The following is a 14,408-nucleotide window of genomic DNA, read 5'->3' as shown; positions in this document are numbered from 1 at the left end:
TCAACTAGAATTGAGTCAAATATAATAGTAATATATTTATGTATAAAATATATTATTTAAAAAATTTATATTTTATTATTTAAATCGATTAATCATTAAAAAATTGTTTAGATTAATTAACCAAAATTTTTAACTCTTTAACCAATTCATTGTCAACCGAATTTTTATCATTCTCAATAAATTTAATTAAACCGACTAGTTCAATCTAATTCTCAAATGCATGCTTATAACTTAACTAGAGATCTTAATTTTAGGACTTAAAAATAGTTAAAAAAAAATTTTAATTAATTAGGGCAAACACATGAATTGGTTAAAGACATTATTGCGCTAAAGCTAGGTCGTTGTCCGGAAGCAACGCGTTGTATGACTCGAGTACGGTGTTAAAACAAGAGCCGCTGTATCGGTGCTCAGATGTAGTGTTAAATAATGAGCAAGGGTTCTCGCGTTTTCGTGAACGGACGATGGTAAATAAGCTAGTTCACAAAGTAAAAGGTAAAGGTTGAAGCGACAGAAGGTTGAGATTTGGGACATGGAACATAGGCACTCTAACAGGAAAGTCCATGGAGGTGGTGGACACCATGACAAGGAGGAAGATTAACATTATGTGCCTAAAAGAAACGAAATGGGTTGGTGCAAAGGCTAGGGAGTTGGATACTTCTGGTTTCAAACTTTGGTATACAGGAAAGGTGAAGAATAGGAATGGGGTTGGAATAATTGTGGATAAGTAGTGGAAGAAGGACGTAGTGGATGTCAAGAGGGTGGGAGATCGGATCATCTCTATCAAACTTGTGGTGGAGGAAGGTGCTTTCCATGTGATTAGCGCATATGCACCGCAAGTGGGTTCGGACGAACAACACAAGATAAGGTTTTGGGAGGATTTAGAGAGTTTAGTTCAAGGCATGCCTTTGGGAGATAAGATTTCCTTAGGAGGAGATTTAAATGGCCATGTTAGGAGAGAAGTGACTGGATATGGGAGTATTAACGGAGGCCATGGTTTCGGGGTGATCAATGCCGAGGGTAAAACTATTTTGGACTTTTCCTCAATTTTTGATATTCTCAACGCAAATACATGTTTTAAAAAGAGAGACGAACATCTTATAACCTATAAGAGTGGCATGACAAGCTCTCAAATCGACTTCTTCTTGATGAGGAGAGTCGACCGAAAATTTTGCATTAACTGTAAAATTATTCCGGGAGAGAGTTTGACAACACAACATAGGGTGCTCGTCATAGATTTTCGCGTTGAGAAGAATATATATCTAACAGTTGAGTTTTTTTTTTTAATATTTTGGAAATATTTTTATTGTTATCAAATTTGAAGAATACTTTTTTTTATCAACAATTTAATAGCTTAGCTTTGAGAGCATATTTGGTGGTTTATTCTGTATTAAACAAAAAAATGACTTAATTAAGACAATAGGATTTTTTTCCAAAGAAATTATATAGTGAAATATAAATATTTATAAAAGGACAAATTTGGCAAAGAATATGTGAGAATTATATGTGAAGTATATGTGAGAATTGTATATTCTTACTATATCAAAGAATCCATTATGTGCCATGTAGTGCATGAAAAGATCCGTGCTATCAACTTTAGCCGATGGAATTTTGAGAACTGAAACCAATTCTGAAAGAGTAATGGGTTTGCCATGGTTGTGGATTATGTTTGGTATGCGAAAGTCAACGATCCACTTGAGACACATGGAGTCTAGGATGCCATACATGTGCCTGTAAACAAGAGCTTGAGCTTTGAAGCTCTCACTTGCCGTGCGGCCATTGTTGTTTGAAGCCATAGCTCTTGTTATGAACAGTTTTTGTATGTTAAAAACTTAAAATTTAATAAAACAGAGAAAGCTAAGCCTAAGAGAGCTTTTCCTTTCTTTCTCTTTTCACAATACTAAAACAACACACCTACCACTCTTTATATAGGCATGGATTGCTAATATAAAAAGAGGAAGTATAACGAGCTAATGAAATATTTGTACAATATGTTATTTATCTTTTAAAAAAATAAATATTTTAAAATATTTATTTATTTTTATTTAAATAAGTTAATCCAACCCACGCCTAGTTTGGTTTGTTTCTTTTTCTTTTAGAAATTCACTACAAGAAAAATATCCATTCAGCCACACTTTTTTTAGGCTACATTTTGCTACATTTGAAAAATGTAGCCTATTCCTAGAATAGACTACGCTTTTCTCCGTGTTTCTTCTTTGTAGGAGAATAAAAAATACATTTGTGGCATCACTTGAAAAGTGTAGCCTTAAATATTATAAATATCACTTATAAAGCGTAGCCTTATCTTAAAAGCTATGGGTTCACTTTTTACACCAAAAAATACACTTTTAAAGAGTAACATATTTATCAGATTTCAGATGCGCTTTAAAAGTGTTGTCTAACGTATGTCAAGTCAAATATCCAACATTTAATAAAAAAATTTTCAATTTTCAACAAATGATCACATACAAACACTTAGCCAAATAAAATAAAAACATAAAACCCCACCTTAATTTTTTCCTTCTTCGCGCCACCCCCAACCCAGAGAAGACTCTGCGCCATCACCACTCACTGTAACATCCCTAATTTCTAACCTTAAATTCCAAAATCCCTAAATTAACTCAGAAAAATCTAATTCCCAAAATTCCTAACCCTAACAGCCGCAACCTCACCCTCCTTCAACGTAACAAACAAAAGCAGCCACTGTAGAGAGAAGATGGATCGGGAGAAGAAGAGAGGAGAGGAAAGGCCTGCCCAGCCGTCACCACCGCAGCGCCGCTGCAGCTATTGCCACCTTCAGAGCTGCGGAAAGTCGTCCTCCCTGCCGTCGAATGCCGCCGTCGTGTCGCACATGAGAGAGAGAGAGAGAGAGACAGATTCGAGAGGAGCTAACCACGATCGCTGCCGTCGAAGCCAGGCTCGTCGCCGTCACCACCCACGAAGCTGCGAGGAGCCGCTGTCGTGCTCGTGTCGCTGTGCGCCGTCGAGCTTCCCTCACCCTGAGCCGTCGATCTGTCGCCACCGCTACAAGGGCTTGTCGCTGGAGCCACGACTGTCACTGAGCATCTGTCGCCGCTGCCGTTCAAGCCGCTGCTGCCGTCGATTTGGAGTTGCTGCGATTGGAGCCACTAGCGGGGGTGAGTTGCTACTGCCCTGTTGCCGTCGTAATCATATTCAACGTCCACTGCCCTGAGCTGTTTCTGCCCTTGAGTTTGTTGAGTTCGGATTCCTTGTGCTACTGTAACTGTCATTACTGCTGCGGGAACCAACATTTCTGTTTGGCTGTTGCTGTAAGATAGATGTATTCTTTTCTTTTTTTATTTCTTTATTTATTACGCCTTAAATATGATTATGAGTATTCCTTGTGGTTGAAATTTTTTATGATTGATGCATTAAAAGAAAAAAAACCACAGTATATTTATTGTTATTTCCAACATTTTTGTTAAGAATCAGACATTCAGACCATATTAACTAGTCCTGCTCAGGTTCATTTTCACTAGATTGTGTCTTGTTTAGTAAGTTGTGTTGTAGCTTGTTCAGTTCATATATTATAAAATATTAATCAGTTTGCTAATTTTTTCAGAAAGTAATCAAAACTGTTTATTGATATAAAACCAGGTTCCTAAACCACTTAATCAAGTTGTTTCTCTAGTTGAACAAGATTCCAACCATCAGAGTGAGAGCCAGAATCTAAATCCTGATGAACAAAACCGTTTTTATTCTGTTGATGAATTTGAGGTTCGTATTATGGAGCCAGAATCTAAATCTGTTAGTATTTTTTTAGTGAAAAATTCCAAAACTTTAATGGTTGGGCTTTAATGTGAAAATCTATTATAATGTTGGATCAATAATAGATCATAAACTATTAATGATGAAAGTAATCTAAAAAAAATAAGAACTAAATCTTGTAATATTTATGTGAGTTTTTACTATTAATATATTTGTGGCACATGAATTATATGAGAGTATAAATTTATAAAGTATTAAAATTTTATAAAAAAATATTTTTATTTTGAATAAAAATAACTATTAAACAGTATTGTTGATATTATTATTATTTTTGTTCTTGTTATTATTGATATTATTATTATTATTATTAAAAGATAAATTTTTGAAAATTAGTAATTTTTAGTAGTTTTGTTCATCTTTTGGTGAATATAAATACTAAATTATGTTTAATAGATAAATTTTATTAATATATTTATTAATTGTTGCAGTAATTAATGAATATTAAATAAAATAAATTTAAATTATTTTTTTGTTTTTTTAATATTAACGTTTTTTTTATATAAAATCAAGTCAACTTTAATAATAAAATGAACAAAATATTCTGTGATGTAAAAATTAAAAAATGTTTAAAGATTATGAGACTTAATTCAATTGACCAAATAAAACCCTAAATAATTATATAGTGGGCCATTTTCATTGAGTGACACATACATATAGAACACTCAACACTCAACAGTGACGACTGACGACACAAAAATAAAGAATTATTTTCGTACTTTTATATTTGTTACTAAATCATTCACGATTTATATATTAATGAATTGTGTAATTTTGCAAGAAAATCGTAACAACAAATAGTACGGTTCATGACTCACGAAAATTTTGAGTGCAAATGGTAATGATTTATGTGTGCAAAAATTTAATAAATATAAGTATAAACTATATGTTTATTATGTACAAAATTTCTATAAATATAGGTACAAATTATTATTGATTAAGTACTGATAAAAAATGATAATACTCGTTAGTCATATAGAATTGTTCTTATTAAAAATTTTCATAATAGTTTTATTGATAAGATTTACTTTTTTACTTTGTGAATCTATTAAAACTGGCATCCGTAAATCTTGAATTCATAATGTCATATCTTCTATAATTTACTTAAATACACAAGTTGAAAATCAATCATTTCAGATTGTCTTAAAATTGAATTCACTATTAAACTTTTTTTTCTCTTAATATTTATATAAAACGTGGTCCTTGTATAAAATTTTAAAGAAATAAATATAAAATTTACAAAACTACCACAATTTGTAAAGTAAATTTGTTAATTTTTNNNATTATAAAAATTATTAATTAAAAAATTATAAATTATTAATTACTTAAAAGGTATAATACTGTTATTAAATATATGATACGGATATCAAAATAAAATGATAGCTGAAATTAAATAAATTAAGATAAAAAAGTGAGGTAAATTTTTTTCTTTTAAGAATCTAAAATTAAACGAAAAACTGAGTATTTTTTTACAAAAAAATAACATCTAAGATACACAATATAATTATCAGAACATAATTCTATAAGTTATTACTAATATTTTACATAATAGTATAAATGTTAAATATGTTATTATTAAAAGAACAAACAATTTTTCTTAAAATAGATATAGAGATAAATATATAAAAACTAATTTGATAAGTACAAAAACTTGAATGTATGATAATAAATTGATTAAGTAAAAAATATTAGAGAGCTAAATAATTAAGATATATACCCATTACATAATAAAAAATTAATACATATAAAGTTACTAAATTACATAATATTTTTTATTTTCTTAGACATATATCCCATATGTAGACATAGTTCTTTAAAATTTTTAGATGGCCGAAACCACTACTGTCTCCTACATGTTATTATAAAAGATAAAAACAGAATAAAATTAATAAAAATTGAAATTCACATTTTGTATTTAATTAAAACTCAAATAAAATTACATATCTACAAACATATAAATTTAAACCATGAATTTTGTTTAATCACCAAAAAAACCATGAATTTTGTTTTCGAAAAAAATAACTTATATATAACCTTCTAATATGGCATTATTATTTCTCTTTTAATAATAACAATAATATAAATAATAACAAGAACAAAAATAATAATAACTATGATAATATCAACAATACTGTTTAATAGTTATTTTTATTCAAAATAAAAATATTTTTTTATAAAATTTTAACACTTTATAAATTTATACTCTCATATAATTCATGCCACAAATATATTAATAGTAAGAACTCACATAAATATTACATGATTTAATTCTTATTTTTTTTAGATTACTTTTATCATTAATAGTTCATGATCTTTTATTGATTTAACATTATAATAGATTTTCACACTAAAACCCAATCATTAAAGTTTTGAAATTATTCACTCAAAAAATACTAACAGATTTTTTTTATTTTAAAAAAAGTCCCACATTATACGAAGAACCCAAGGACGAGGTGGTGGCGGATGAAAAGGGAGGAACAAAGAAGCTTCCTAAGACGGGTAGGAGAAGAGGCAAAGTGGGATGGAAATGGAAGTGCGGAAGAGATGTGGAGGGAAATGGTAGAAGTTATTAGAAGAACAGCAAAAGAAAGCTTTGGTGAATCTAAAGGAATAGGACCAAGAGACAAGGAGTCCTGGTGGTGGAATGCCAGTGTACAAGAAAAGATAAAGATAAAAAGGGAGTGCTTTAAAGAGTGGTCTTTATGCCGCAACGCATATAACTGGGAAAAATATAAGGCAGCTAAGAAAGAGACAAAAGTGGCTGTAAGTGAAGCAAGAACAAGAGCATATGAGGGTCTCTACCAGTCTTTGGGCACAAAAGAAGGAGAAAAAGGTATATATAGAATCGCAAAGAGCTGTGAAAGAAGAATGAGAGGTTTTGATCAGGTTAAGTGCATAAAGGATAAGGATGGAGAGGTGTTGGCTCAAGAGGAGAAGATTAAGGAAAGGTAGAAGAGCTACTTCTACGAGTTATTTAATGAGGGACAGAAGACTCTTCCGAGCCTTGGTCGATTAGGCACAAGGGAAGAAGATCAAAACTTTGACTACTATCGAAGAATTCGAGACTTCGAGGTAAAAGAGGCTCTAAAGCAGATGAAAAATGGCAGGGCAATAGGACCTGATAATATCCCGATTGAGGTTTGGAAGGGTCTTGGAGAAAAAGGCATCAACTGGTTAACCAAGCTTTCTAATGAGATTTTAAGGTCAAAACAAACCAAGCAAACAGTTCAACTCTTGGGGGACTAATCCTTTCCAAATCGTCTTGGTGAAGCTATAGCTTGCTATGTCCTCCAGAAGTGTTTTCGCCTGCAACACCTGCACAAACGAGTTAGTAGAAAATACACCTTGTTTGTCGAACTTCTAGACAACTATATCCTCTCTTTCAACAGCTAGTTTAATCGGTCTCAAAGTATCATGTAACTGATTCACTAGATCCAACTCCCATTAGAATAGCTCACGTCTCCATTGGAAATTTCAAATCCATTCAAACCCATCCCAGAAACTACAATCCCCTAAAAGATCCTTTTTGGGCTGAAACCGAGAATAGCCTTGGAAACCTATCCTTCAAAGGTCCACACCTGAGCCAGATATCTTCCCAAAAGTGAATTCGTCTGCCATCACCAACCTCCATAGACAAGCCAGTTATCATCTTGTCTCTTATATGTTGCTCCTTAATCTGCAGCTGACAGATGTCCTTCCATAGACCCCCTTTAGAAGGTAACGTTTGGGAAGATAAAAGCTTATTAGGAGAGAAATTATTACACGAGCAAACCACCTTCTTCGATAGTGGGCACTCCTCTTTAGAGAATCTCCACCACCACTTAAACAGGAGTGCTGTATTCCGAACCATCGCATTTCCAACTCCTAGCCCCCCTAATTTTTTTGGGGCCTGGACTACATCCCAACTAACCAAAGCCATCCCATTCTTACAGTCCTCCTTACTCCACAGGAACCTTCTTTGTAATGAAATCAATTTCTCTGCAGCCGCTTTCGGCATCTTGTATAAGCTTAAATAATATACGGGAAGGCTGCAGAGTACTGCTTTTATGAGTACCAATTTTTCCGCTTTGTTGAGTATCTTAGCTTTTCACAAACTGAGCTTCTCCTCCACTTTATCTATAACTGGCTTCCAAGTCTTAACCAACCTCGGATTGGCTCCTAAAGGGATTCCAAGGTAACGGACTGGGAGAGTTGCCTCCTTACACCCCAACAGACTGCACGTACATTGAATCCACTGTTGGTCACAGTTGATTGGGATCAAGCTGAATTTATCGAAATTGATGGCTAATTTCGACATCAGATCAAAACATCGTAGAAGCCTCTTATAATTCTTGATAGTCTCCTCCTCCGGTGGACAGAACAACACAGTGTCATCAGCAAACTGGAGATGTGACAATTCTATATTGTCTCTCCCAACAAACAGAGGGGTTATCCGCTTGTTCCTGACTGCCTCGCCAATAATTCTATGTAAGACATCAACTACAAGCACAAACAAGAATGGGGATAGCGGATCACCTTGCCTCAGGCCTCTTTCCATCTTGAATGGCCTCGTTGGCGAACCATTTATCAACACCGACATAGAGGTTGTGCCGATACACTCCATAACCCACTCCCGCCACCGTCGCCCGAAACCCATCTTCTGCAACACAATGTCTACAAAACTCCATTTGACCCTATCATATGCCTTTTGGAAGTCAAGTTTGATTATTGCCGCTTCCTTCTTCTTCCTTTTAAGCCAATGTACCGTTTCACATGCAATAAGAGCTCCATCATGTATTTTCCGCCTTTTGACAAACGCACTCTGAGTCTCTCCAACTAGACCTGGCATAACAGCTCTTATCCTCCTGACCAGAACCTTTGAAATCACCTTATATACACAGCCAACCATACTAATTGGTCGAAGGTCCTTTATCTCCTTAGCTCCAATGAACTTAGGTGCCAACGCAACCCAAGTTGTATTAGAGTCCTTCAGTAATCTGGATGTTTGAAAGAATCCCAACACAGCTGTCGTGAACTCAGCTCCAATCTCGTCCCAGCACTTCTTGATGAAGTTCATATTGTACCCGTCGCTACCTGGAGCCCTAGATGATTCACAATCCCACACTGCCTCTCTAATCTCCTTAACCGACAGCATCACCTCTAAAGCCTCAGCATCCTCTCTAGCTATCACCTCCACCAGACCATCCCTAAATCCCACTGAAGGAGACTTCTCCTGATGATATAGATTCTTGTAAAAATCTCGGATGGCGACTTTTATTCTAGCTTTATTTCTTACCAACCTCCCATTAATAACCAAAGCATCAATCATGTTGTTCCTCCTCCTTGGTGAAGCTATATTGTGGAAGTACCTGGTATTTCTGTCCATGTCTTTCGCAAGACGGGAACGTGACATCTGTTTTCAGTGCAATTCTTTTTTCACATACCACTTCTCACAGCAAGTCACTAGCGCCTTTCTTCTAGCCTCCACTGTTCCATCATATATTCCATTACTTACCATGTCATCTATCTTCTTGATCTCTTCCTCAAACTTCATGATTTTCCTATCCATGTCACCAAAATTGTATATGTGCCATCTCCCTAGAGGAACCGTTAACGCCTTCAATTTATCTATGAAGTTCATCTCCCCTAATCCCCTCCATTCCTCTTTAAACATTCTTAGGAAGCCTTCATGTGTGAACCACGAGTCTAGGCTTCGGAACGGTCTAGGACCATATTCCAACCTTGTATCTTCAACTATCATCGGACAAAGATCTGACAAACCTCTTGGCCCTCCTCTTAGTCGAATCTCAGGAAACTCCTCAACCCATTCCAGACTAACCATCACTCTATCAATCCGACTGCAAGAGCGTCCTCTGAACCAAGTAAACTTACGGTCATAAAGCGGCAGGTCCACCAAGTTCATTTCTTGTATCCAATTCCCGAACTCTTCAGCAGATGCTGATAAGCTAGTAGTACCTTCTCTTTCCTCCGCTTGTACAATTTCATTAAAATCTCCCATAAAACAACAAGGGCGTAGCTCAACTCCTCCCACACAGCAAGTTTTTCATCTCTAGTATGAGCACCATAAACCAATACAAAAGCACAATTGAAATTATTCTTTAATATCATCCCTTCCGCACACAACCATCTCTCTCCTTTATAGCAATTATTCAACTTAAAAGTCATATCATCCCACATTAATAACAACCCACCCGATGCACCATCAGACTCAACATAATCCCACCCAACGTTATCACATCCCCAGATATTTGCTACATCAAACTTTGTCATTACTTGCCTTTTAGTCTCAATCAGACCTAGCATGTGAAGTCTAAACTTTTTCTTTAGGTCTTTAATCATTCTCAACTTTCTATCTCCCCTCAACCCCCTAACGTTTCATGAACTAAAGATCATTTTAAAGGATTAATACACACCTTTTTGTTATTCTTAGGTCTGCTCCGTCTTACTTTCGCCTTTAGTTTCGCCAATTTTCTTTTTTGAGCAATTTCTTCATTTTGCGCTTGAAGGATGGCCATGATATCATCTTCTTCGTTGTACAAGATTGCACTAGACTCCACTGCTACTTTCCATGTCCTCTTGTTTTCCAACAACTACTCTTCCAAAGTTGTACTCTGATTGTCATCGACTTCCTCCTCATTTTCTGCTCTGTAATTCCCTGTTAGCATCTCTGCAGCTTCATTCTCACCCTGCACTAGCTTCCTCTGACCTATCTTCGATCCACAGCCTCCATATCCAGCCACAGTAACAACGTCTTCCTTGTCAATCCGGCTTTGGTTCTCAGCTGCCCTTCTTGCCCTGTTCTCCCCTTTTGATCCGTTTTCCCCATCTATATCCCCGTAATTCCCGTCATCGCTTACATCCCCAATAACACCCTCCTCACCTCCGACAGCTTCCTCATGGCCTTGACCTCTACCCACCCGGAGCTCAGTGTTCTCACCCTCGTCAACCACTCTAAACCCTCCAACCTCCAGTACCGTCGGTACCATCACATGCTCCTCAAACCCCAAAGTCTCCGACTCACGGCTTTCATCATACACAGCCTTCCCACCCACAACCTTAGTATTCACCGTATCTGGCTACAACTGGTTAGTTTCAATTTGGTTTGTTACCTCGTGGTTCCCACCGTTCCACTCTCGGTCACCTCCTCCATCGCCATATCCCCCATTCACAAACTGCTCGACGACAGCCCCATTGTCCTTCATCATCCCAGCGCAAGATTGTAAGGGTGCAGCTTCTCGGTTCACGTTGCCTTGGAGGCAACCCGCACGGCATGCTCCAGGTTGGCACGCACTCCTCCCCTGGGACTGATCAGCGCCGTCACCTCCACGGATCATTCCTGGAGCTGTTACGTCTTGGGCTGGCCGGGTATCCTTCCTTTTCCTGCTTTCCACCCGACCCGGTTTCCGCTGGACCGGCCCAGCCAGCATGGATACCTCAACATTCATCCTGCTTTGGTCCGCTGAACGGCTTAGGCCCAAGGGCAATCCGTAGCCCAAAATGTATTTGAAAGTGGTATTGGCCACTTATTTTTGCTATTGTTATTATTTACTTTTTCCTTGCTTATAGCCCCTTATAGTCCACATTGTAGTTTTTCAATAATCAAAGATACCATTCTATCAGAATCTTCATAATTGCTCATCATGACACCCCTCGCAGAATCAGCTCTCTCTTCATTGGCATCATAATTTGCGTTTGGCGTTTCCAAATTTAAATGATCCTGATTTAAATCATCATAAAGCCACTCATTCAAAATACTTTCTGTAATTACCAATCCGTCCTTGGCTTCTTCGTCCTCCCGAGTCACTAACATCACCAGTTCTTCCGTCGGATCTCTGTTTTCTGGTAGGAATACTTTTATAATACCAATGTTCAGATTTACATTACACTACCAGAAACACGGTAGTTTATCACAGGAAAATACTCACGAACAAAAAGCAGTGGCAAATTTTTATGATCGTTGTAATCACTTGCAACGTTTTGCTTTTCCGTGGCTAAATTATGCGAAGGTTTCCCACGTTCTTGTTTGTTTGTGGTCAATTTGAACTGGACTCTCTCAATTGCCACAGACACAATGCTCACCGTGGCGAAATCAAACGATGTCTACTTTCAAATTATGCGCTTATAGTGTTTCCTTCCATCCCTTTCAAAAATTTTATATACAGTTTCTACTTTTTTTCAAATTTAAACCTTAATAATAAATTTCAATTTTTAAGGGTGCAGACTTATCTAGTTTGTCGATCATTTTTTTTTCTCTTCTTTCCAGCCATTTTCAATTGATAAGATATGCATTAGTTGGAATAATATAAAAAGAGTACATACTTATAACTCTAATGAATTGAGAATGAATGTTAAAAGTATAAAATTCATAATAAAAAAAGTACATTTTTTTGTCCCTAATTCACAATATGTATTAATTTTTCTAAATTTTATTTTTCTATTTTTTTATATTTTTTATTAATTTAATAAAAAAAATCCAACATAAGTTAACTTAGGTTTATTTTTGAAATAGTTACAAAAATTTAATATTTTTTTCTCCGGCAATCTTTTTTTATTTTTTTAAATGCGAGTCAAAATTCATAATCCTAATTAGTATGTACCGTCTTTGAAATACGATATATAATTATAATTTTATATTTTTTTATTATAGTTAACTATTAATTTAAATTAAAAATCTCAATTACTTGACTGAAATAAATTCAAATGAACGTTTACAATAACATAAGTGAAATTTTGGGCGGAAAAAAATAACTTTCATTTAGCACCAAAGTAAAGCTCACTCACTAGAAAATCGGAAGAACTCTCTCACAGGTTCAAACTATTGTTCAGTTTCTCTGTATCCTTAGTAAATTCAGCATTGAGTAACCGAAGATGCATTAATTGAAATAGTATAAAAAGAGTACATACTTATTACTTTAATTAATTGAGAATGAATGTTAAAAGTATATATAAAATTCTTGATAAAAAATAGTACATTTTTTTGTCTCTAATTCATAATATGCATTAGTTTTCTTTTTTATTTTTTTATTATCTTTTTATTAATTTAGTAAAAAAAATATCCAACATAAATTAACGTAGGTTTATTTTTGAAACAGTAATTAGTATGTACCGTCTTTAAAATATGGTATATATTATAATTCTATATTTTTTTATTATAGTTAACTATTAATTTAAATTAAAAATCTCAATTACTTGACTGAAATAAATTCAAATGAACTTTTACAATAATACAAGTGAAATTTTGGGTGGAAAACTTAAAAGTAATTTTCACTTAGCACCAAAATAAAGCCCACTCACTTGGAAAATCGGAAGAATTCCCTCACAGGTTTAGACTATTGTTCAATTTCTCTGTATCCTTAGTAAATTCAGCGTTGAGTCGCCCAAAGAAGGTCCCAAAATAGCATAAATCAAGATTTTACGGGCAATCTTAAATCACAAAAAAGATTGGAAGGAACCTAAGCAGCCCATTTTTATGTTTATCTAATATTCTCTCTTTGCTGGATCTTTACTCTTTTTTTTATTTAAAAGACTATTTTTTTTTACCATTCACTAACTCTTTTTCAATATTCCTGTGTAGGAACTAGATCTGCGTGTATCAATGCTGCAACTTTGACTCTTGTCGATGTTGGGATCCCCATGCATGTTTGTGTTTTCTTTTAAACCGTTAAACTTTTGATTTAGCTTTGTAGCTTTGTAATTATTGAAACTTGTATGAATATGGATAAATTTGAACTAGGTAAAAGACATTGCTGGAGGTCCTGATGCCAACGTTGAATAGAGTTGCACTTCTTCATGTTAATTCTTTTTTGGCATCATTTTTTTTATATTTCTTTTTTGGCATCATTTTGTTCTTCATGGCCTATTAATTTCTTAGTTTGATTACTGATCTCTGTCTTTCTTAGCAAATTTTATTGGAGCACACAAAATAACTGGAGTATCGACAGAATGTATAATTCAGTAGCTGAAGTTACATTTTTTGCATGTGGGTTGTATGTGTAACAAGAAATGCAGAGATTAATAAATTTATTTTGTCTTGGTACTTTTAGGCTTTCAACATTTTGTATCATTTTAGCAAAGTCTGATATTTATTGAGCATTTTTATTATAATGTTTTTTTTAATTTAACCTTTATTGTTAGCCACGGAAAAAAGTGTGGCAAAAAAGTCCGATCTGGCCAATTTTGCCATGGGTAAAGTGTGGCAGAAACAATTATTTCATTATGCATCTTTTTATTTTGTCACGGAAAAGAGCGTGTCTAAACGTACTAAAGTTGTGGCTAACAAAATGTCTCCACAGGTGTTAAGACTGTGGCTAATGAAGTAAAAAGCGTGGCTAATTAAAAACGCGTCGCCCTCTTTAGCCACGGATGTTTATTTGTTACCAAAGCGTAATTGCCACAGTTTTTTTAGAGTTTAGCCACGAATTTTTTCATGGTTAAATCCTTTATTTTTGGTAGTGTTATGACCTACCCGATTTTACGGATGTCGAATACAGCGACGCAGGTCTAACCCTATTTATATATTTGAATGTATAATTAACATCTACAATTTTTTTAATAATTTAAAAAGAAGATTTCGACAACCTTCTTAATAAAAAAAATGATTATTTGTCATTAAAGATGAAACCACT

General features: G+C 34.8%; 1 protein-coding gene across 1 annotated transcript; it reads left to right on the top strand.

Moving 5' to 3' along the window:
* Positions 2,687-3,282, top strand: LOC110271345. The gene is made up of 2 exons (XM_021122059.1): positions 2,687-3,134; positions 3,209-3,282. Exons 1-2 carry the CDS (start codon positions 2,714-2,716, stop codon positions 3,214-3,216), a joined length of 429 nt encoding a protein of 142 aa, XP_020977718.1. The 5' UTR covers positions 2,687-2,713; the 3' UTR covers positions 3,217-3,282.

Source organism: Arachis ipaensis, chromosome B04, assembly GCF_000816755.2.
Source record: "Arachis ipaensis cultivar K30076 chromosome B04, Araip1.1, whole genome shotgun sequence".
NCBI lineage: Eukaryota > Viridiplantae > Streptophyta > Magnoliopsida > Fabales > Fabaceae > Arachis > Arachis ipaensis.
The sequence above is the reverse complement of the archived record's forward strand: the minus strand, read 5'-3'. Positions and strand labels throughout refer to the sequence as shown.